This window comes from Sinohyriopsis cumingii, chromosome 6 (genome assembly GCF_028554795.1).
Source record: "Sinohyriopsis cumingii isolate HCF-2022 chromosome 6, ASM2855479v2, whole genome shotgun sequence".
NCBI lineage: Eukaryota > Metazoa > Mollusca > Bivalvia > Unionida > Unionidae > Sinohyriopsis > Sinohyriopsis cumingii.
In genome coordinates, this window is record NC_142966.1 from 161,496,934 (window position 1) to 161,521,670 (window position 24,737).

The 24,737-nt window shown below is 34.6% G+C and overlaps 1 protein-coding gene across 2 annotated transcripts in view; it reads left to right on the forward strand.

Moving 5' to 3' along the window:
- The window catches only part of LOC149798407 (receptor-type tyrosine-protein phosphatase alpha-like), a 135,019-nt gene that overhangs the window by 95,487 nt on the left and 14,795 nt on the right, over window positions 1-24,737 (forward strand). For both annotated transcript variants that reach the window (XM_089963608.1, XM_089963607.1), the window contains 4 exons: window positions 20,776-20,887; window positions 21,446-21,546; window positions 22,012-22,238; window positions 22,791-22,878. In XM_089963608.1, the coding sequence (XP_089819734.1) occupies window positions 20,776-20,887; window positions 21,446-21,546; window positions 22,012-22,238; window positions 22,791-22,878 (528 nt within the window). The remainder of the gene's footprint in view (window positions 1-20,775; window positions 20,888-21,445; window positions 21,547-22,011; window positions 22,239-22,790; window positions 22,879-24,737) is intronic.

Below are 24,737 nucleotides of genomic sequence, written 5' to 3' on the forward strand. Positions count from 1 at the left end.
TTAACATTTAACAGTGTACATCATACTCAGGTTTCTACTAAAACAGGATGAAAAGGAATTTAATGTGTAAAGCTTGTAAATTTTTGTTTTCATAAGATCTTCTCCTGACCGAGGTATATTTTCTCTATTAACATTTGACACGCCAATAAAACATCACGCTCAAAAACATGTTTTGTTGGGTTTGGGTTTTTATAATGGCAGTACATTTTTATCTCCTGCAAGGAACAATTATTTAATCTCACATATATCATACTCCAACAAATTGACAAACATCTTTTTGATAGAAGAGACGTACGAATCCATGATATTTTCAAACCTAATAGAACTTTATCAATGTCTATCATTGCCAAGCCACCATTAGAAAATGTGTCATGCACAATGGCTCTTTAAACTTTGTGCAGATTTGACTGTCATATAAAAGTGAAAATGAATTCATTTAATTCACCTATTACATTATCCAGAGGATTTGGTGACGGAATGAACACACAATTAAGCTTTTGAATAATTAAGGTTTCCAAAAATGTCATTTTCAAACTTGTTGTTATGGAGCGCAATTTCTAATGTTTACGCAATTTATAATCATTTCTATTTTAATTTTAACATTAATCTTTATACATTTATCCAAATGATAATTGAGAACTTAACTAGTGATAAACATTTTTTTTTTACAGTCGCTTATTTATACATGGTGACGTTCTGAAGGAAAAACTTTTTCTTTTACAGAAAGAATTAGATCAATTTTGGCCTAATCATATTTTATATACAATTAAGAAGTATTCAAGTTCCTTAAGAGAATACTAATTGTTTCATTCAGTGAATGTGGGTGAAAATAGAATAGTATATGTATAGTTCAACATATCAAGAAAAACTCGGCCAACACCACGTAATTCTGTTTGCGAACGAGGTCATGTGGACTTCAACAGAAAATCAACAGGTAATGCAATTCTAAAGCTTGTATATCCCTGCGAAACAACAAAGCTAGCTAACTTTCAGTCAAAAATGTAATTTCCTACTAAATTAAACAATTACACAGCAACCGAGAAATAATGTTTTATTTCATCATGTTGTACTCAGAATCCCCCTCCCTTATATTAAAAAATCCTCGACATATCCATTTTCAGTAGAGTTAAACCTTGAGATCTGCATTTGCATTGGCTATCAAAGACTATTGTGTAATCGTTTATACTTTCGAATCAAGACATATCAAATGTTACCAGAGCAACACTATTATTATGTCCTCAGTCCTTTATCTTGTTTGAAATTTTTAAATCCTAAAGCGTCATCTGTTTTAAATGTCTGTCAGTTTAACATATTTCCTCATCTTGATCTTATAACTCAAATATGTTAGAGATATATGATAAGTTGGTGTTCAAATTTTAAGCAAAACTTTCATTTACAGTCTATTCGTTCTTGATAGGATGTACACATGGGCGAGGTCCGATGGGTATATTGCATTGGAGTAAGTCAATGAAGTTTGGCTAGTGTATATATTTTGTATTCGATTCTGGAACGACCGGTAGTCATTTTAAGCTTAAGAGTAAGGGTGGAGGTGTGATAAGTTATTCTTACCCAAAGGTTTATCCGTGTAGCCATGGTTTGAACCTTTTGAAGTTTCTGTAGTAGATACTAAGACGAACCAGATAAAATTGAATTACAATAGTGCAGCCTTGAAAGTACTAAGAAACACACGGGCGTTTTAGTGGCATCAATCGAAAGAAAATTGCGATCGGAGCTGATACTTCTGAGTTCCACGTTTGTAGTGTTGCAAATGTTGTTTTAATGAGTGAGTAGCGTCGAGAGTGACACCTAAGTTTCGTATTTGCTATGTGAATATTAGTCTGGTATTGCCAATACTTATTGTTTGAGATAAAGAATGTGAATAAGAAAATCCATCCGTGCCGATCAGGGTAGTTTCAGTCATATGATCCTTCATCAGAAGCTTGTAACATGTCATCCATTACCGCATATCGGAAATGCAGCTCTCTACTCATTGGATGGTAGCGTCAACATATGTTGGGTATGTAGATTTTGATATTTGAGAGCTATCAGCGTACTATAGGTGAGAGAAAACAGATTTTGATCTATTACACCTGAGAGCGGCTTAATGTATAGAATGAGTCAAAAGGGGTCGAGACGAGAGACATGTGTAACAATAGTGAAATTCTTTACACTACTATATGGTGACTACGAATAAATTGAGATCATTCCATCAAGCCTTTTGTAATCAATTGAACTTTGTAACGGAATAAACTCGCAAAGAGGTCTGGAACATCACAGCGATGAAGGGTCGGAAAAATTGATGTATATATATTCCATAACATTAGCTTGTTCTTATCCAAGTAGAGATCTCTGCAGCTGAAACATTCGGTGAATTTAGTACTAAAGTGGACTAAATTTGCGGCATGAACTATGTTTGTGACATTCTTCTTAACTGCTTCAAAGATCTGCTTATGAATAGTGAGCCTCGTTAGAAAGCGATGTTCTTTCTGCCTTACGACATTCCCAACATCTCTGGATCTAGATGAGAAAGATGGTGTATAATCTTATTATCAGACGTGACAGTACACATGTTTAGCCATATAATCGGATTTTATATCCGATAATTACATTAAATATTTAAAACATTTCATTTTTTCAAAATATTTGACATTATACGCCATGAAAGTAAAATACTGAGTCACCATTTAGGATATGTTTATATAATCGGGGGAGAAACGAGATAATCACTATATGAAAAAGAATTGTACAGAACACACAATTCACCGTATTCTACTGCGGAATTACAAAGGCATAATATTCAAGATACTGCAGTAGTCTAAAGTAAAGTCACCCTTTTGTAATTTTAAAGGTTACAAATACGATGAATGTTGGAAGAACATTATTGTATTATATGTCTCTCAATGTTCTACCCCATGAAAATGCCAGAATTGTACAGCTATTTCCTACAAGTACGTAAACAATAATATCCCTTTCTGATTCTTATTCATATAACACAATTTAATATGCAAACGAAAACTAAACCCATCTGAGTGTATTCATTAGATGCACGCTTTTCTGTATTGTAAGATCTATCCATCACATTGACGGATTTGTGATCTATTTTATTATCTTTTAAGAGGAAGTATGCATGGTCTGTTACATCTCTGTTTATCTAATGACAGTACACAGGACAATTTTTGAACATTTATGTGCTCATCTTACATATTCGTAAAGTCCAATGTTATAATATAAATGTTATTTGACATATTTGTTGATATCGATCTACTGAAATGGATAACTAACTAGTTGAAACTCTGCTTTGTTTCATGCATATTTGACAAAGTAATTCAATTACTTATACACCATAGCTTTTTAGACCTCAGTAAATAATTTCTGAAAAACATACAGTTACTGATTTCGTTAAAAATTTTGATTTGCAATTTTATATGTTTGTGACGGATATTGGACGGATGGCTTCTTACTTTGGCTATGGTAGTAATAATGGACGGACCAAGAAATGTTAGCATAGAACATAATATGATCATTATAACAAGAGAAAAACAGAATACTTTCGAATTTAGAGATTCGAATAGAAATGCGAACATAGGTTTCAAAGGGAAATTAAGAAAAGGACATATATTGTTTTATGTGTCTTGAATTTGGAGGGTTGGATTCTTTAATGTTTCGAAAGCGAAAGTCAAATTGAACAGAAATTTAAACAAAGTGTAATAGTGTGGATTCACAAACGATTTTCTTTCTTCAAAGTGCACAATTTAGTAGACCTGCATTTCATAATCTCGTTAGACTAACAAATTCAACTGTTCTAAATGGTTCACAAATATACTTGTCATGGCACATATTTGTTGTTGTTGATTGCTGAGGATAATTTCTCAACTAGCTAACACTATATTGTTAGTGATGAAAACGCTTAAGTTTATTTTCTACTTAGCATAATGAAAGTTTACAGTCATCAGTTTTAGAGGGAGGTTAATATAATATTGCAGTAAAAGACCAACTATGTATGCGGTGGCTCAGAAGACTAATATCATGCAGAAACTGTGAAACATATATAATGTCATTATTTCCACATAACTTCTAAACTGGTGAATTGTAATATTAATTATATGAACACAGGAACAGGTGTAAAGGACAAAACAAGTGTTGTTATATAAATTTTTCATCCAAGAGACAGCACGAACTCTTAAATAGGCCATTTTTCTATAGTTCGCAGTTTTGAGCAATAAATCAGGTGAGTCCAGTAGGTGCACAATTTGCATTTCCTCCACTTACCAAAAGGTTAGGTCATGGGAACAACTAAATTTCTCAGGGTGGAACATTGCTCGTACATACATTGTAATTAGCTGCTATGGAGCTGATGTCGTTATCAGTTAGGAGCCCAGGTGCATATATTGATTGGTCTGTTTGTCCCTCATGTTTCAGTTATTGTATCTGTATCGGGCCATGCAGCTGTTGCCTCTATGTTCTTCTTTCTCTTTTTCTTAGACCCTCTTTCTTTCTTCTTTTTTTTTGCATGTGTAGCAGATTGGTATTGTCTGCCTTGTTTAACGGACTTACTGTCATATAAAACGGTAGAACGCATCATTTGCTTTGACTTTTTGAACTATGAACTACTTTTATATTTGTTAGGCTTCGAACCTATCAATGGAACTTCCGTTACCAACAACTTGAAAAGACTGGGAATTTTTGTTTCGGTTCTGGCTAGTAGCAAGCGCGATCTTTTACATCGGGTGGAATTATCACCTACATCTGAATAAAGCGGTCATGCCAGTTAGAGTGATGAGACAATCTGAGACTATTTCGTCTTTCTAACCAAAGTGGGTTATAAATGGTGCTATCAGCTATGCAGGAATGAACTAGCCGTTGATCAGGTGGATAAACGATATACGGAATGCTAATCAAATATATTTAAGATAAAGTACCTAAAAAATCGATTTTGCTGTCATTTACACGACGTCGTATCTTGTTATGGTTACACCTGGATTTGTATCGATACGAAAGTATTCACTGTAGTAATGGCACTTAAAGTGGCGAGAAATGCCAACAATTTAGGCTAGTTGGTATGACTTGTGTGCAGAGGAGGCAAGCAAATAATTGCATTCCTCTTTCTATTCCAGTGTGTTAGTGTCAGTGAAAAATGAGATTTAAGCTCATCAAACAGTATTTACGTCCGAGGCTTATCTTTGCCTTCAGTGATGAACTCATGTTAAGAAAGAATATCCATACTGTACCTCTCAAAGATAATAGAGTCTGAAGAACCTTGTTGTATCATCTTAACGGCGTATTCAGCAGGATCCATAAACGTACTCGATCTCGTATCATGAAACAATATGAAACGAAATTAGGTGATATCCCATAAAAGTTTGATGTATTATTGCATGTTGGACTTGACCTTGTCAAGTTCACTGTTTACCTGACTAGGGACATTTAGGTCGTCCTTACTTTACAAACAAAAAATGCCTAGTTAATATATATCTAAAGTTGCGGGATAAATATTCGAGTCATTATCAATAAATGTAAACTTGTCTGTTTGGGTCTGGTTCTAGTATATTAAGATTCCTATAGGAAAGAACCTGTTTTACCTGATGATTCCCATGTCCTTTTTTGTATTTTCTTACAACATTGAATTTTTGGGAAATGAGCTTTGGACTCAACGTTTGCGAATTAGATTTTTTACATAATCTTGTATTTAACATCTGAGGTAGAATTAGTCTTGTTGGGTTCAGTATTTCATTTGGACGGAACTATTAATTAAAATATTATTCACTGACAATACAAAGTGTAACATTAATTGGGAATGTATTGTTTTCAGACAAGAACAATTTTGAATACATGAAAACACTTAGCACATAATCACAATTCAGGCCATTAGTACATTACCACGTTCGGGATTACGGACACATCAATCGCGTTCAATAATTGAATTTATTTGGAATACAGTTGAATATTTATACATTTGGATTAGTGATACATCATAGTTATTTTTAAATTTTATTTTGTATCCCAGGAAAACATATTTGGTGAATCTTACAAAACTTGCTGGTTTTTATTATTTTCTGTTACTTAGTTTAAGACAATAGAATCATACTACAATCGAAATAATGGTATTATTTGCCGACCGGGAAGATGGCATGGCCTTTTGTCTGTTGTCATTTACACGTGGAAAATTAAGTGTTGTATGGTACGAATTAAGGCAGGTTTCGTCGAAGTTTGATATTCTAACCTGGGTGCCTTTGAGCCCACTTTCTCTCATAACCTAGTCCTGTTCACTTAATACTTACCAGTTCCATCTTTGGTTGCAGTTTTGCTCAAAAGATGGTTATCTTCTGGGCATTTTTCGTTGTCAGATCAGGAAATCACTTTAAATATCCATAGAAGATATTGCTCTTAAAATCATCTTAACCAATGTAAGCAATATGCTTGATATAACTGAGCACAGATTGTCAGGACTATTTGTCCCATCTAATGATATTCTGTGTTAGTGGTTAGACCGTCCGCCTCGGAAGCGGGAGGTCGTGGGTTAGAACCCCGGCCGAGTCATACCAAAGACTTACGGAAATGGTACTAACAACTACCTCGTTTGGCGCTCAGCTTTAAGATGTTAGTGTCAGAACTGGTTGGCCTGGTGTCAGGATAATATGAGTGGGTGGGACATCATGCTACTTGTCTGTGGCATGATGCCCCAGTGCTAGACATCACTATAAACTGCCACACTGCAGAGATAGTAGCAATTTGACTGATATTTTTTTAAAGCTACTTTAAAAATCCAAATCATAAATACGCTTTCTCTAAGTGTTGACTCCGGGACTCTCTGAATACAAGAAGCTCGATAGACCGATAGCCTGACATTTAAGATAGTGTAGCCCCAAATGATCTTCTGAGTTTGTCTTCGCCATAAGTTGTCTGAATTCATTCTTTACAGTCCGACAGTAATGAAATAATTCTAACAAGATTAAATTCACGAAGAAATCCATATATTATTGGTTGGAGACATTTCATATAGCATTATTACTTTATTGTTTCATTTTGAAAATAAATTTTCATCCAATAGTAAAAATATACACAATTAAGCTTTAAACCTAATAAATATGCAAGTGTCAAATTTATTAACATTTACAATTATCTCAATAATAAAGTTGTGGTATTTTTATTTTTAAAAACATGGCAACCAGGAATTAAAATGCAGTGCTTTGAATACACGTTCTGTTTTCAAATTGAGTCATGATCCTCTTTTCCGCTATATTTTGTTTCGCAAAACCTAGCGATGAGATGGCTGTCTTTGTGACTCGGATACACCAGCGGCATCAAATGTCCAGCAGGCGACTAGTTCACGTCACCGAAGGAAATTATTTGCTTTTTTTAGTTTGGTAGGAATACAGTGGTAAAGGATTGGTTCATTTGTATTGATTGATTCAGTTTTGATTATATTTCTTTCCATTCGTTTTTTATTTGCATTTATGTCTTGCAACAACAATTAATTCTTTTGATATTTTTTGTTCAATTTCCTTGATAACTTGTTTACTTCTTGTTGTACTGCTACTGTGGCAAATATCCGGTAGGTTTGGGACCATTCTAGTATGGAAGTAAATAAGCTTGATCTCAAGATTATGACAGTCACCGTTATTGGGTAAAGGTTATTTGTATGCTATTTGTCTGTATATGATCTGTCGAACCAGTTATATTTTTGTCTGCCTTTTCTCGTGTTCTCATCGTTACGATGTATTCCTTCATACTTTCAAGATGTGCGCAAACCATTTCTTGCATTTACGTTAACATACCAATGAAACAAAATAAGTTTATTTATCTGTTTGTAAAAATGCACATTGTTCAAGACAGTCACATGTTTTATTTCTTTATTTCCTATTTTGCTTTAAAATATAAAGTTTTAGATTGAATTAAGGAACTTCATCCTACAAAATATACCACTACAATTAAGTTTTTTACGTCCCATAATCATCAGATCCAACACACCAATAACCAAGGCCATCATCCGTCAACATCGTCAAAGCATGACCACCTTCATCATCAATAATCATCACCATGACCACCACAACCATCATCAACGTCATCATCATTACCAACAACCATCGTCGTCTTCTTCAACTACATCATCAATGAATTTCAATAAAGAGTGAAGCATGGATAATAAATAAATACGCAAATAATATGAAAAAACAAACTGAAACTCCATATTGTTTAAGCAGTGGTGTGAGTGTGACGACTTAAAGGAGACCAGAAATCAATGGAAATACAGAATAATAATAAAAAAATATAGGAGAAAACCTGATTCTGAAGTATCATCTGCGACCGTAATGTCAATATTTAAATATTGGCATATTATCTAGGAGCTGAATTTCCGTAACCTCGTATGCAAAATTTCCGCGCCTATTCGGTTACTTTCGGTGTTTGACGTTATAGTAGCGAATCCAGCATCCGAACTGGGAGTTGCCAGAGTAAAAGACAAAGCCGTTTCGCGTTTCTTTCTTAGCACATTAAGAAAAGCTCGTGGACAACATTTTGTATTCTTTTCCAAAGATAAAGGCATAAAGAAAGTATGGATACATTATTACAAGCGAGTCGATTTCAAAGCAACAACATACAGCACTCTGTGATCATTAAATTTCTAAAGGAATGTTACGAGAACGATCCTGAAAAAATGTCAGCTCTAGGATATGCAAATGCTAGGCCTAGACTAATGGTTGTCACTGTTCCATTCATACTGTTGGTTATTTTAAATCCTGGGAAAAGTGTTAAACGTGTCAGTTACGAAAACTCGTCAGAAGGCCTAGTAAGTGACCACAAAATGCAACAATCAATAAACAAATTGTGTATCTACACCAGAAGTGCTACAAATCTGAAAACCCTACATCCGGGGCCCCTCTGATTTTGGTTCGGACCCATCCTCTATTCAAAGTTAGGTGCCCGTCGGTTTTGTCGGAATAAAACTGTTTGCATGAGGAAACTTGGATCGCGCTGATGAATTGAGTAAATGTATTTTCAAGATGTTGACATACATACCTTAACATGGCACAATCGAAATCAAATCACCTCTGTCCTATGTGAAATTGAGATCTGATGTTAATCAACTGAAAGTTTTGCTAAAAATAAAATTCTAAACCACTGACACGGTTATGTTTCAAGAAAACACAATTTTCAGTAATCTTAAACAAAAATTAAAAATTAACAAGAAAATGTCAGTCTATGCCTGTTACACGTAGTGTGTATAAACGGCAATCTGTAATGATTGGAACTGATATAAAACTATCCCTTGGGATGGTTAAATAGCAGCGACTAAAATAAAAGAGGTCAGTTATAAAATCAAAGTTTCAATTTAACTGGCTGACAATATAATTTTGGGGGAGGCTACTATTGACTCTACCCCTAGCCCCGATGTGCGAGCGCCTATGGGACGCGCCATTGCTCCCTCTGATAAGGCCTTATTATCCCCCAGAACAAGACCCTTGTATCTTAGTCTGGTCAGCTGTGGCTAAACTGCATAATAGCTAAAGGTTAGACTTGAGTACACAAGCATAAGGGTAGTGTGACTAATTACCAGTTAATCATTATCAATTTATTTATCTTGTGAAAAAGGCTGCCCTTCTGACATACCTCAAAGGAACCATGTTCTACAATATGTATATGTAAACATCAGCATTGATTGGCAAATAAACGATGCCCTATTTTATTATAACTTACGATGCCTAGGATTTCATTTTAACAGTTAAAATCTGCTTTTCCCACATTTAAATCCAACCTTATTTCTTTAGGTTTAAATCTTAAGGCGTGTAACACTGTTTACTGAATAAAATATTTATTCTGAATCAGTTTTTTGGGGTCACATATATTGCGTGGCACATTTTCTTGTATTCCTTCTTTTAATTTAATCATGGTAATTAAACTTTACATATACGGTAGAGGAATGTCAGGCGTTAACTGGCCGAGTTTCTTTGGTGGAAATGGAGATTGATTTTGGTTGCAGAAAAATGTTGTCAACATTCACAGTGATCATTCATGGGATTTAAGCTAATTGGTGACATTTTTTTAATGTTTTTATTACTACAATTATGTTGTAGTGTTTTACAAAATCTGAAATTTACCTGAATAATGTTTAATCTTAACATTCTATTTACTGAAGAAAAAAACTCGTTTGATATTTATTATTTCGTTACTACAATATTCGCAAGTGATAAAATGGAACATGGCATCTGTGGATTGTATACGTTTTATCTATTTATGTATGTTTGTTTCTTCTTCTGAGAAATGAAAATTGACAGACATAATAGGGAGTTCTCTGCGAAAACTCGGGAGATAGTACGAGATCTGGAGGTAGGTGTGGAAATATCCCCAAAATAGGGAGGTTTTTCTCCCGGCTTGAGAGTTGACAGGTATGAACTGTCCGGGCTTGTAGAATTTCAGTCAGGGCTAGTGAGTTTATTTAAGTCACCAGCGCTGGGCCTGGTTCCAAATAATTTCTTGAAGCACTGACTGCAGATTTATTTGTGGGTTTTGTGTGTGTGTGAAAAACTAATGCTCAGGTTTCGACCGATGACAACCGTTCTCAATGCCTTTAACACCTGCAAGGTAATGGATTTGTTTCACACACAAGTCTGTCCCCGTTTCAGTCTTTTCGCCCAGAATTCAGTATTATCTCTCAGCGTTTCAGTGTTGGGTGTATATTTTCAAGATATCATACCTTCGGTGGTGTGTGTGTGTGTGTGTGTGTGTGTGTGTGTGTGCGTGTTGGAGGTAGGTAATGAATATGCCATTTACATATATTACGATTGAACCTCATCCTTCTTAAATGAATTTATTGCATTGTGGTAAATTTGTAATTTTTATATTGGGCACCATCACTTAATCCTTATCACATTTTTGCACAGCACATGATGTAAAGGTATTTACTTAAAAATTACATTGCATTTTTTAAATTCCAAAATATGAAATATGAGCACCTGCTTACTGTTGTACTGTTCTGCTCTCAGGTCTTGAACACATTATAAACACACAACTCAACTAATATAGTTATGAGCATAACACGGAAGCATATTCAACTTTTGAATGAGAAACCCAAATCTGGTCTCATCCTACCTGTCTCGCTCGCCATTTATATGTCTGTATTTGAGGACTGGCTAGTATTGCGTCATGGGACCACGTGATCTGTCGTCTCATCAAAGTTCGGGAAAAACTTGGCAATTTACAGAATCCTGGTATCTTCCGCGAATATAATCACTACCCCGCCTACGATATTTCATTTATAAACATCACAATCCAATTAAAATTTGTAGATAATTACATACATAAAAGGAAATTTTTTGTTTCTAGTCTCTTTTAATATATCATTTTAGCATCGATCGCAACGTAAAAAGATTTTCAATATACAAGGCGTATTTTGTCGTCTCGGACAACAATATTACTCCATAAGCTCAAAGACGTATAGATTACACAGATATTCAGAGGAAACAGTAAAACTATTTTAAGAACATGCATATTTTGTTCTGTTGCACAGACGTTATGGAATTTGTAAACGCGAAATGAATGTTTTGATATGTATATCTGTAATTTAAAAAAATGTTGTTCATGACTATCAATCGTAATGATTATGCATAAAGAAGATATTATATTGTAAAGTAGTTTTAGTAACAGGTATGAATTATATTAGAGAATATTATTAATGCCTGTTGATAGCATATGATCGATAAATAGGCGTTTAAATAACTGTCTACTATCTTCAGTAATAATATTAATGATAAAATCTGTTTGAAAGAAAAAAAATTCCCATGGTCTTTTGATTTACATAGAACAACAAACAAGCGTTCACAATGTAGTCAGGGATTGAGAATTTCGTTTTCCTGAAATAGTTGGAGTGTTTAAGTAAAAAGGAGTTCTTGGAGCTTGCAAGCCGCTTTCATTTTTGGACATAAAACTGTCTCTGTTAACGAAGGAAATTAGAACCATTTTGGTCCAGTATTTGGTGACGAAACTAATTTTTGATGCAAATACTTTGAGTTTAATTCGTAAATTTTAATATGAATAAAATGTAATTGCAATTTAAATAAAAGATACAAAAAGATCTAAGAAAGAGGGGAACAAAATGAAAATGCAAATACTTGTCCAGAAAAGAAAAAAGGAAAAGGAGAATGAGGGAAATGTAAATACAGATAGAAAAGAAAGAGAGATGTGAACACAGAGAGACACAGAAAAGGTAGACATGGAAATGCAATTTAGATTAAAAGAATGATAACGGGTGAGTAAAATACACTTCCCTCACGAATGTTGTGGTTTTCATGTTACCTAAAAATAATAGATGAGGATTCGCATTAAAAATAATTAGATCAATATTTTCCTGAAGTTATTAAATGGCTGATTATTTGAAATGGCCAAGACAGCAGTTGTCTTTGTTACTGCAAAGTGTACGTATTGGCAAAACTCGTAACGTTTATGTGGTTTGTAATGAGATTTTGATTTTTAACGAAGCTTAAACAGTTTTTCAGTCCTATTGCTACGATGTATCCAATGTGGCAGTTTATAGTGATGTCTAGCACTGGGGCATCATGCCGCATTCATGTAGCATGATGTCCCACCCAGTCACATTATCCTGACACCAGGCTGACCAGTCCTAACACCAGCCTCTTAATGCTGAAGGCCAAGCGAGGCAGCTGTTAGTACCATTTTTGTATGTCTCTTGTATGACTCGGCCGGGGATCGAACCCTGGACCTCCCGCATCCAAGGCGGACTCTCAAACCACTAGGCCACGGGAGAGGTTCCTAAAGTTTATATTTCACTGCCGTTAGAATCATGGGTAGTATAAAAACGGTATACGAGTTGATACCTGCGGCACAAAAATACCAACCCATGACTAGTTTGCTAGGGGAAAAGAACGATGTGCATCTACATCAGCATAATGACATCACTATTTCAAATCCATTAGTTCTAAGAGGTCACGTATTGGAAACAATTGATTTGTTGAATCCGACAAATCCCAGTCTGATTTTATTATGGATTATTACGAACCATTACGTGTCGATATGTTATATAGAACGTATGGCTGATTCCGCCAATCATATCCCTATTAAAAAAGGAAGTGACACATAGAGCTCATCACAGCCTTTTATTCTCAGATACATTGCTTGTATCGGAGAAGTAGGCTTATTCTGACAAAGTTCTTATTCAAGATGGAGAGTGCAGCTTTATTCAAATTCCAATCCATATTATAACTTTGTCATCAAACATAGTCTCATTATCTGTCACCTTCGGAGCAGGTTAATTATTTGCTCATTGAGGGTTTTTATTTATTCCTAGGCAATGGCCTAGCTGGATATATGGTTGCGGTTAAGCCATTTGTAACTAACAAGGCTTTTTTGAATCAGAAGACGATCCTATTGAAAATATAATCTTTGATTTATACCCTACTTGGCTAATTACTAGAGTTGTGGCAACAAAGCTCTTGAGAATGAAATTAATTAGGAACGTATTCTTTGGTTGACATATATTTGTTGAGTCTTTCGATGAGGTCACCTTTGCTCATAGTACTGATCAATCAAACGATATTGATCACATTAATCCTTTTGTAATACTCGTTCTCTCACATGTAATCTGGGTCATAAAGGGCACTTGTTATCGAACAGGTATACGATCCTACTATTTTCTATTTGTTTCGGAGGCCTTTTTACAAAACTGAAGCCACCAAGGTTTTGTGTTTTTAAAGAAACGGGGTCTTTATGGGAAAATGAGGACATTCTGAGGTACTCGCTGGTGATGAGTGGTCAATGGGCTTTCAACGTTTTTATCCTAAGTTGTACAGAGACGAAATTCTTAATTTAACCCTTGACATGTTCTTTTCTGGTCATATATGAATCAATAAGACATAAGATTGTGAATCATTTTATTAGCCGTTAATGAAAAGTGATGATTCTAAATACTATACAACGTGTTACTATTGACAATCTCATGTTTTATTCATTTTAAACCACTGTTTGGACATACTGTCTGGAACCATTAAAGTTCTTAAAAGACAAACTTCTTTCGACAGACGATTCAGAGATTAATATTCTTGATTATGTCTTTGACGTCAAATGAAAATGATTAGAGGCTTGTGAAAAAACAAGAAACGATCTTAAATCTACCAAAACAAAAATGAAATTAAAATATAACAAACTAAAAAGACAAGAACTTACATCATAATGATACAGTTTAGATTCTATTGCACATACCTCAAAATATTCTTTACAAAGTTAAAAAGAAGATATCATTATTACTCATCGGAGTGATAAACCGGAATAAAATCTTCCGTATCAAACTATTAAAGGAGTATGCTGATAGAGACAGTCCTGTTAATCATTCAGTGACTTTTTTGTACCTGATTTCACAATGAAGCTTAAAATGATGGCGTGCAACAGGGTTGTAGTGACTATTGTTGACCAGTCCTGGAAAGTTGGAAATAATGGAGAATCTCGAACAGATATTTTCATACCAACAGCCACATGAAAGAATGAATTAAAAAGCTTTTATGTTACTATGAGTACCTTGAAAACGCAAATTGATTATTTGATGTAGAATGATTTGTTGAACCAGGCAACAGTCAAGAGTTCATCGTGTATTCTTATGCTAAAACTAGCAGTACCTTCCGTATTTGCACTCACAGAAATGTAATAACCTAATTCAACTCCGTATTAAATTGTCAACCTTTGTGTCAACCATTAGAGATATACCACTGTGTATTGCATTATTCAATGCCCAATCAGTAGGACAACCGGAACAGCGCACATACATTGTTAATTTTATCAACGATCAGAATATCTACGTCTTTTTCCTGACAGAAACATGGCTGAAAACATCAAGCGATGAGTCCATGCGCGCGGATTTAACACCCAACGGTTAATCCATCAAGTCGCCCCCCCCCCCACTCTCGCTTAGGTGGAATTGCTGTCATCACAAAGGACTCCATGTTCAAACGTCTTAACCACACCACAACCTTCAACTTCTACCAATCATCATTTAAGCTAATCCAAACCACACTCACACTGGAACAAATGTCATCCAATTTTTTGCCCACTACCACCTTCCTCCTAGAAGAAAAAACAAGCTATCCCAATCGCCGTTTTGGAGCAGTTTTCGAATCTCCTGGAATATAGAAGTTCGACAGGTGGCAACCTGATCATTCTTGGAGATTTAAGCTTTCACTTTGACTGTCCTTGAAACCAGTACACATCAAAACTACTAGATTCCATTAATGTTTTGAACCTCAAACAGTCCGTTAACTAACCAACCCATAAACATGGTCACATTTCAGAGTGGATTCTTATTGGACCCGATGATAATATTATTCGGTCATCCCTGGTATCACACGAACTTGCATCAGATCACATCTGCATTATATGCCATCTTCACGTATCAGTAACTAATCCTCCTCGTTTATTTGCTACTAAGAGAAATATTTGCATGATAAATAGAACCAAACTAATGCATGACATCCAAGCGAACCTAACAACTTGCTTACCTCCTACAGCAGAATAACTAGATAACCGCTTGCGTTCCTTGCCCGACAAACAGGGCATAGAAGCAATTCAAAAGTGTTCTCCGTGGTTTAGTAGAGTTACGGACCAGAGTTGTACTGCTAAAAGAGACAGCCGTAAAACTGAGAGGCTTAGATCCAATATTGCCAGGTGTTATTAATACCTCTCTCTCATCCGCGAAATTGCCATCATTTGTAAAAACTGCTATTGTAAAGCCTCTGCTGAAGAAACCAACACCCGAACATAACGATTTAAAGAACTACGGCCCAGCTTCTAATCACCCATTCGTATAAATAAAATCATAGAAAACGTTGTTCTATCCCAACATGTATATCATCTCAATTCAAGCAGTTTTCTAGCATTGTACAGTCTGCACATTGACCCTTGATTAAGTTATCCTTGCTTTTGATAGCGAAAATATTACAGTTGTCATCCTCCTTGATTTATCTGCAGCATTTGACACAATAGACTATGATATATTACTTCACCGTCTCCATCACGCATTTGGCATTCAGGATACGTTCTTTTGCATAGCAACGCCCTGCAACGTGGAACGAATTGTCCACTGAACTTAAACACAAATACACAGTGATTCCATCCAAGTGTGCTCTTAAAACTCACCTATTTCGACTGCAAGAACAAACGTACAGACCAATTAACGTTTGCTACCTTAAATATTTTCAGCATCCTGTTATATTTTCTAATTTCATGCTGTTTGTATTTTGGAATTATATAATTTATATATATTTGTTTATGTTATTGGTGTTGTCTAATGTTGTAAAGCGCTTGGAGCTTCTAAAGATTAGGCGCTATACAAAGGCCTCATTATTATTTATTATTATTACTGCAAACAAATGAAAAGTGTTACCAAAACAGATTCATTTTAATAACATGAATAGATGACTTCAAAAGGGTTCTAGTATATGCCACATACGGTTAAAGCAAAACAAATTTCGACCTTTCATATCTCCATTTAAATCTATCATTATACAAAGACGCCATTTGCTATGAAAACATCTACCTCGACACTCCAGCGTTTAATGACCATGGTAGCATATTTGATATATGTATGTGATGCTTGCAGTGATGACCTCATGATATGCAACGAGACCTGGAAGGATCACCTGAAAAGTATCCAGAATTTCGTTGCATGACCGAGTGGGGCAAATTTGACAATTATTTTACATAAAAGTGAATTTAGCCTTACTTGTGTTACATTTTAAGACATCTTTCTATGCATGGTTAAGTTCAACCACTAGAAGCTCTTGTTAAAGATATTAATAAAGTATCAATGCCTATCGATACAAGGCAAGTGGTGCAATTTACTGGCATGCAGCACATTACCGGAAACTTTGCTCAAAATGTTTTCATAATTGCTGATGCTTTGATGAATTTGTTATGTATGAAAATCAAGCTTTATTGGTAAAAGAAATTAGGAGGCTCTCGATAATTTAAAAATTGGACAGGTTCTTTCAGCTCTAGATATCAATCAATAATTGAATATATATGTTAATACAAGTATTTCTTTAAAAAATATAAAATATGAACCAGGAAAAGAACTCCACTATTGAGCATGATTGCTCGTCTTGAAATTTGGCATTACAGTGATTTGAAGTGTATATTAATTTATCTCATTTTCTGATTCTTGCATTCAGGGACACAAATCCCCTCAATTTTACGAGAAGTTAGTCCCATGTCCCTTGTTTGTTTGCCTGCAAGGACTTCTTTTATGTTCTTTTTGTTAATAAGTGTTTACTTGCTTTTTTGTTTATGTGTAGAGATAAGTGTTTGTTCATAAATAACTATAAATTAACATTGCACATCTCCATTCCCTCTGTTGCATTTATACGTGCATATGTGAAGTTGGATAGTAAACATGGATGCTGTATTATACTTGTATATATTAGTGACAATAATATACATCTTTGCGTCTGGCTTTAAGGATATTGTGGGTCTGTAAGAATATGTGCTAGCTTCACAACTCTGCACATACTTTAAACTCACGTATATATCAAACGTACCGATAAATTTCTTTACAAAATAGTAAGATATGCAATTTATTATTTTTATGTGCTTTATTATTTAATTTAAATATGTCATATCTTTATCCTTTTACGATATTTTAAATTGTTCAGACTGTTTTAACATTGGTTAAGTTCCTTATTAATTTAGTACTTTTATAATTATTATTTTCTGTCATTTTCAGTCTACACAAACTATATGTCAGCTCTGAATTTTAGTATTAAGTTTAGTTTGGACCAAAGTTGTACATATATAATATTTTGGAGTCTCGGGGGATGTCATTTAAAGTCCGCTTAAGTAACGGGATTTTAGTGTAAATTTTAGTCGCGGTCATTTTACTCAAATATGCATGTTATTTTATTGTCTGTAATTCTTTACAGCTTTGCAATTTTGGTAATACTCTAGTCAGACCATATTTTAAATACAGCATCCCAGAATGTTTAAGTCTCTTTAAATTTCTCTTTCATTTTCGGAATTTTTTCGCTGTTTATTTTATTCAATGATTTCAACGAAATATTTCAGTTACTGATAGACTCTGTTAAATGTGTGGCCAATCTTTAAGGGTTTGTATTATTTTTATTCTAGGTCATACATTTAACATAAGATTCTGGCTTTCTGTAATAATTTGTGTCGAATGCTTTTAGTCACAGCTTGAATTTTGGCTTTTATAATGGTCTGTAAGACTTATCGCTGTTTAGCATATTTGATGCTTGTCAGTAGATTTGGGTGTTAGAAGGTACGGGTAATTGTCGTTAAGAATATTATAGTAAAATTATCCTCAGCTATCATTGTTTTTGGCTGGTCGGTATGTCGGTATGTACGGGTGATTGTCTGTATGTGCGGGTAATAGACGGCACAACTAGGCATTGGCCATTAAGGGTGGAACTATCTCAGCAACGCCACGCGACATCCTCCATTTTAAAACGCGAATGGACATTAGAATGGTCTTAAGTTAGATTTCCATACGGCCTGAAAGTGTCTCCTAATTATAAGTCCCCAATTATAAATTCAAAACGTCTGAAAGTGTCTCGGAATGTTCAGTTCGTGTCTTTTCTCATACAGTCCCTTTGTGCCCATATTATAGAGACCCAGACCCACACTAGTGAATTATAATTTTCCCCACGCCGACCCAAAATAATAATTCTATGCACATTTTTAAGATTATTTTCTTGTTTCCATGATGTCATATTTTAGACATGCCCGCGTAATGTTCAGTGCCATATTATCAGCGTGTCCCCATAAATAACATATAGCAAATTATAAACGAGTTTTACTTTTGCAATTATATATCATTTGTTAAATTATATTTTATGTCTGCTCTGACAGTACTTTACTCCTTTATATCATGAGTGCACAATATAATACATCATACTCTACATTCTACACTGAGTTATGATTACTTGTGCATACAATAAGATCATATTGTTTAACGTCTTTCTCTCAATTTTCTATTAGTCTATTTCAATTCAACAAATATGACCACGGTCTTTCCTACTGACTGTTACACTTAGTGTGCCATATATTTGTTTTCAAACATCGATTACACTGGAATATTTACCTCAAAATATGTTTATTGTGTATTTATTCTATACTAATAAGTATATATACGACTGATATCTCTAGAACTATAAACATTTGTAGGACGTTGTACTTTGATGGTTATCTTTTGCACACCTGTTAGGTACCGTCTATTTATGTTGTTTCAGATATTTGTTTATCTTTGCAACGTTTGTATACAGGTTTCATGGCATATTTGCAGTGATATTTCATTTAATTATTCCTCGCTGAAGCAATTAATAATACATGTAACACACGTGTTCGTACGTTTCATTAATGGTTTCCTCGCTCATTAGTACTATGTTAAGTGATTTTTAATTGATGGAGAGGGCCTTATCTAAGTTGTACAGCTTCTTGCACAACCACATTTGCTTGTTTGAAATAGCTATAAGATATGCCTTACCTAACTCGCTTGGTGCATTAACTAGGTGACCTTAAAATGGTTAAAGTGCCTTAACATAAAATAATAGAAATACAACAACTTCATATCATCCACTTATAATCTACCACTGAAAATTATTATGCAAATAAGTCGGGGAACAAAGTTATTTGGTTTTGGAAATGTCTCAAGATAGCACATACTATGGATAAAAATAATATATTTTCCAAAAATATGACTTGGATCATGGAGAGTTGTTGTTGTTGTTGTTGTGGGGTTTAACGCCATATTTCAGCACACGATAGGCTATACATGGCGGCCAGTATTAATGGTGGAGGAAGAACCATCGACCCACGAGAAGCTACTGGCAAGCTTTCTCACATACCCAGAACAAAACTATAGTACGTACAAACACAATAAGAAGTGGCATTCATTTTATGTTTTCTTTAAACAACTTTGCAACAAAAATCATGTGATTTATCAAAATCGCATTTGTGTTTGATCTATGTTTCAGTTACTTAACACTAGACAAGTAAATAATATTATCGAATGACTCAAGGCAAACTTACAGAATAGTACCTGCATTCTTGAGAATTTAAAATTCGCTGTATGTACCTAACAATACCACATATAAAAAATGTTTATAGAAGATTCGTTTAATTTTGAAATAATATCATCATGCATTCTTCTTTACAATATCTGAAATGAACATATGAATTACACAGTATAGATAACCCATTTGTGTTATTTGTATGTTCTTCTTTCAGCTGTAAATATTTATAATCATACCATTCAGATCAAGATTAAATGTTACCTCTCTTAGGATGCATGATATGTTAAAAGCAAACGATCATATGCATATTAATAAATCTCATTATAGTACATGCTCGAAAAGGAAACGTTCTCCTGATATTTGCTTTATTTCAATAATTTTTAAACATCATTAAAATGATTCCTACGGAGACTTTGCTTCAAGCCCCAATGTGACCTCCCAAGGTACATTCGTGCGTCGAATCAAGACCCCAAAACCTGCTCTTTTATGTACAGTCTGAAAAACTTAAGTTTATTGATGATTCGAATCAGGCACGAAGGCAATTTATATATGTAATACAGACCAGCTTTAAAACCAAAACTAATGACGTATTAGATTAACTACATTTGTAGATGTAAAGTTATATCTTAACTTTGTATGTGATAATCATACAAGCAATGAGTAAATGTTTATATAATTATAGTAGTTATGTTGGTGTGTATTATGAAACTTGCGTAGATATATGTTTTATAGTGAATATTTTGATTTTTTTCAGGTTCGGAAAAGTTAGAACAAACAGGTATCGATGTTGGTCTTGTTGGAGGATCTGCCGGTTCTGCCATTGCCGTAGTTGCTTTAATTGTGGTTGTAATTATTGTTGTCAGACGGTGAGATTTGATGGTTTAACTGCAAATACATAAATCTTTAATCAACAGTATTATCTCTTTTTAAAGCAATTAGTGGAAAGTGAAAGGAATTTTGCAAATATTTGTTTTTCTTATATAAGGGGATTGGTGTAATGGTAAAATACTAGAAAATATTTTTTTTATTTCATTGTATAACAAGAATATTAATTTAGAAACTGACTTTATATCAATTATTCAGAATTTTAATCAAATTATATATATATATGTGTGTGTGTGTGTGTGTATGTGTGTGTATGTATGTATGTATGTATGTATGTATATATGTGTGAGTTTGTACTGTTCGAACTTAATGCTTATCTATGTCAATATTGTCAGACATTTTGCAATACCATTTTAATTTTGGTTATGCAATAATAGGTTGAAATAATTGATTACCTTACGCTTGAAATCCAAGGCCTGACTCATCAGCATTCATTGATTATAATGCGTTTTCAAATACACTTTACTATTTAATCACGTCGTGTGATGTACTTGTTGACATGTGCGTATTGAATGATACTGTTCCGTTTTATTTCGCAGGAGGCGCAAAACTCCACTATCTTATCAATCAACGGGGAATGAATTGTCTAAAAAGAAGGATGATGTCGTTGTTTATGAGAATCCATCGATCTTCAGTATAGGTCAGTGCTTGTTTTCTAAAATATCGATATAAATGTTATCTTTAGGAAAGCAATCTTTGATGTTAAATTAATTTATTATTAAACAAAGTTTTCATCATTTTCAGCAACACGTTTCCGTATTGCTTTCAAGCTTATAGATTATTTTCCATATAAAAAAAAACTTTCTTTGATGTGTCTGATTTGTAGTTCTGTTTTGGTTCTATGTTGTTATGCATTGAATTTCGCACAAATGGGCAAAGAGGTTACTATGTTATATGTATATCCGTTTGAATTTAGATATGTGAGGTCGTCGTTTTTATTAATATATTTTTAATTAATTCACACACACACACACACACACACACACACACACACACACATATATATATATATATATATATATATATAATTTGAAAGTAAACAAGCGCGAATAATAATGAAGGCGTTCATCTCTGGTTTTGTTTTTCTCTTTCTGTGTACGTTAAGACACTGCTATGGTGACAGTCGCAGAAGAAGGAACTGAAACTAAAGCAACTACGAGCGCGACCACACAAAAAGACGTGGAAATAGATATCAAGCTAAATAATGAAGATAGTGACACATACTATAACTTAGGACATGAGTTGCAGAAAGGGTCTATACCATTGTCAAGGCTGTGGGATTATGTCCAGGAGAATTTTCTGGATGACACATATTTTTCGGAGGAGTTTGAGGTATGATTAACCTATACGTGATCTAAATAACTCGACATCTTGAAACATTTGAATGCTGGTATCATATTCTTATAAACGAACGCGTGATTGAGTTGTTCTAAAATGTATCTCATGTAAAGTGTTCGCAGAGAATGTCACTGTTGTTGGTCGGATACAACTCAGTTTTGCATCTGATAGAACTGTGGATTAGCACAAGAATTCTTTAACCTATAGTGAGAATTCTAGCATCGCACCTTAATGCGTTACATATTTAAATGGACATGAAAGCATAAACACGTTTGCAAGTAACGTTGAAGAACGGAAACATGTTTAATTTTGTTTGATATTAAATTGCCATCGCCTCTAAAGTCTGCATATATTTGACCTGTATATAATGATCCAAAGGTTAAACACTCTTTTGATCATCCCTTTTCTTGAACTATATAATTGCTAAAAAAATCATACTAATGTTATTATTGTATCTTTCCTTTAACCATTCCACAATTTATAATTTGTGTAGTTTTCACGTTAAATAATCTGCTAAAGTAACGTATAATATATGTTTGTATCTAGAAATTGCCATCCGGCCCACAGCTTCCAATGACTGTTGCTCTTCAATCTCAAAACAGGAATAAAAACAGATACAAACAGCTGTATCCATGTAAGTATTGGTTGGCAGTATAATTTCCAAAGTAATTTTGGTAATCCATCCGTCAAACTATAACAGAATAAATTTCCTGTAATCGTTATCAAGTAAATTATTATCTAAACTCTAGGACTTACATAAAAAATAGAACAGGTAAAAAAGAACCACGGATTGTAAATTCAACAAATAATTTATATCGCTAGGATACAAAGTGAGAATGTAAAAATAACTTTTGGAAATGATGTGTCAACAGTCTTTTGCTGAAACACAGTTATATAATCCACGTTCACTGAGCAATTCAATCCACGTTGCTGCTCCCTGGTACGCAAAAGAATGCTGTCCATATGACTTTGTTTTCATAGTGAAAATAATGAGTATACGATTGTCAGATGAGGAGCGTAAGTATCTTGCTGTTGTATACACATGGGTGAGATCGGATAGGTATGTTGGACTGGAGTCCGACAGTGAAACATATCACAGAGAACAAATTTTGTGTTTGATTCTGGATCGCATGGATAGCCAGTGTAGGGTACAGAGCAGCGGGGAGGTGTGCTCTGATCGTGGTACTCTAAGTATGATCCAAACAGCTGTGTTTTGAACTTTTTGAAGTTTCTGGAGTAGATATTGAGTTGAACCAGACATAACTGAGTTACAATATTCCAGTCTTGAAAGTACTAATGAACACACAATTATTTTAGTGGCATCAACTGAAAGATATTTGCGAACTGAGCTGATGCGTCTCAGCTCAAGATATGCAGCCTTGCATATGTTCATGACATGTTGGTTTCAGTGTGAGAGTACTGTCCAGAGTAACACCTATGTTTCGTACTGATTGTGTGAATTTAATATTGGCACTGCTGATATTTATTGTTTGACGTAACGGATGTGAATGAGAAAATCTTTGTGTTGTGATCAGAATGGCCTCAGCCTTATCATCATTCATCTGCAGCTTGTTACATGTCATCCATGATTTCACATCAGAAAGGCACCTCTCTACACCTTGGATGGTATCATCAACTTCAGTTGGGTGGCTAGATTTGTATATTTGGGTGTCATCAGCGTACAATTGGTGAGAGACTGCATGATGATCTATGACATTTAAGAGCAAATGAGTGTACAGAATTAAGAGAAAAGGTCCAAGAAAAGACCCCTGTAGAACGCCACAACATAGATCAACTGGGCGGGAGTGTATTCCATTTGCAGATACAATTTGTGTCCTGTTGACTAAGTAGGACTTGAACCACACTAAGGCTGTATCATGAATGCCAAATACATGCTGGAGACGGTGAAGTAATATATCATAGTTTATTGAGTCAAATGCTGCAGACAAATCAAGGAGAGTGAGGACTGTAATCTTTCTGCCATCCAAAGCAGAGAGAATGTCATTAACTACTTTTAGAAGGGTAGTTTCAGTACTGTGGCAAGGGCGATATGCAGATTGTACATTTGGAAAAAAGACTGTTTGAATTTAGATGAGATACAAGCTGGGATAGAACAACCTTTTCTAAGATTTTTTATATGAATGGGAGACTAGAAACTGGGCGGTAGTTCTTTAAATCGTTATGGTCTAGTGTTGGTTTCTTCAGCAGAGGCTTTACAATGGCAGTTTTGACAAAATGATGGAAATTCCCCGGATAAGAGAGAGGTATTAATAACATCAGTTGGTGAAGGCAATACTGGATCTAAGCACTCAAGCAGCAGTGATGTTGGAATTGGATCAAGTTCACATGACTTTGGAGCACTCTTCATCATGATTGTACGTACGAAATCCATAGAGACAGGCTCAAATTCTGCTAATGGTTGCCGCTCAAATTCTGTATCCCAACTGTATCGGGATGACGAGTCAATTGAAATTGTGGTGTCAAGTTATCTCT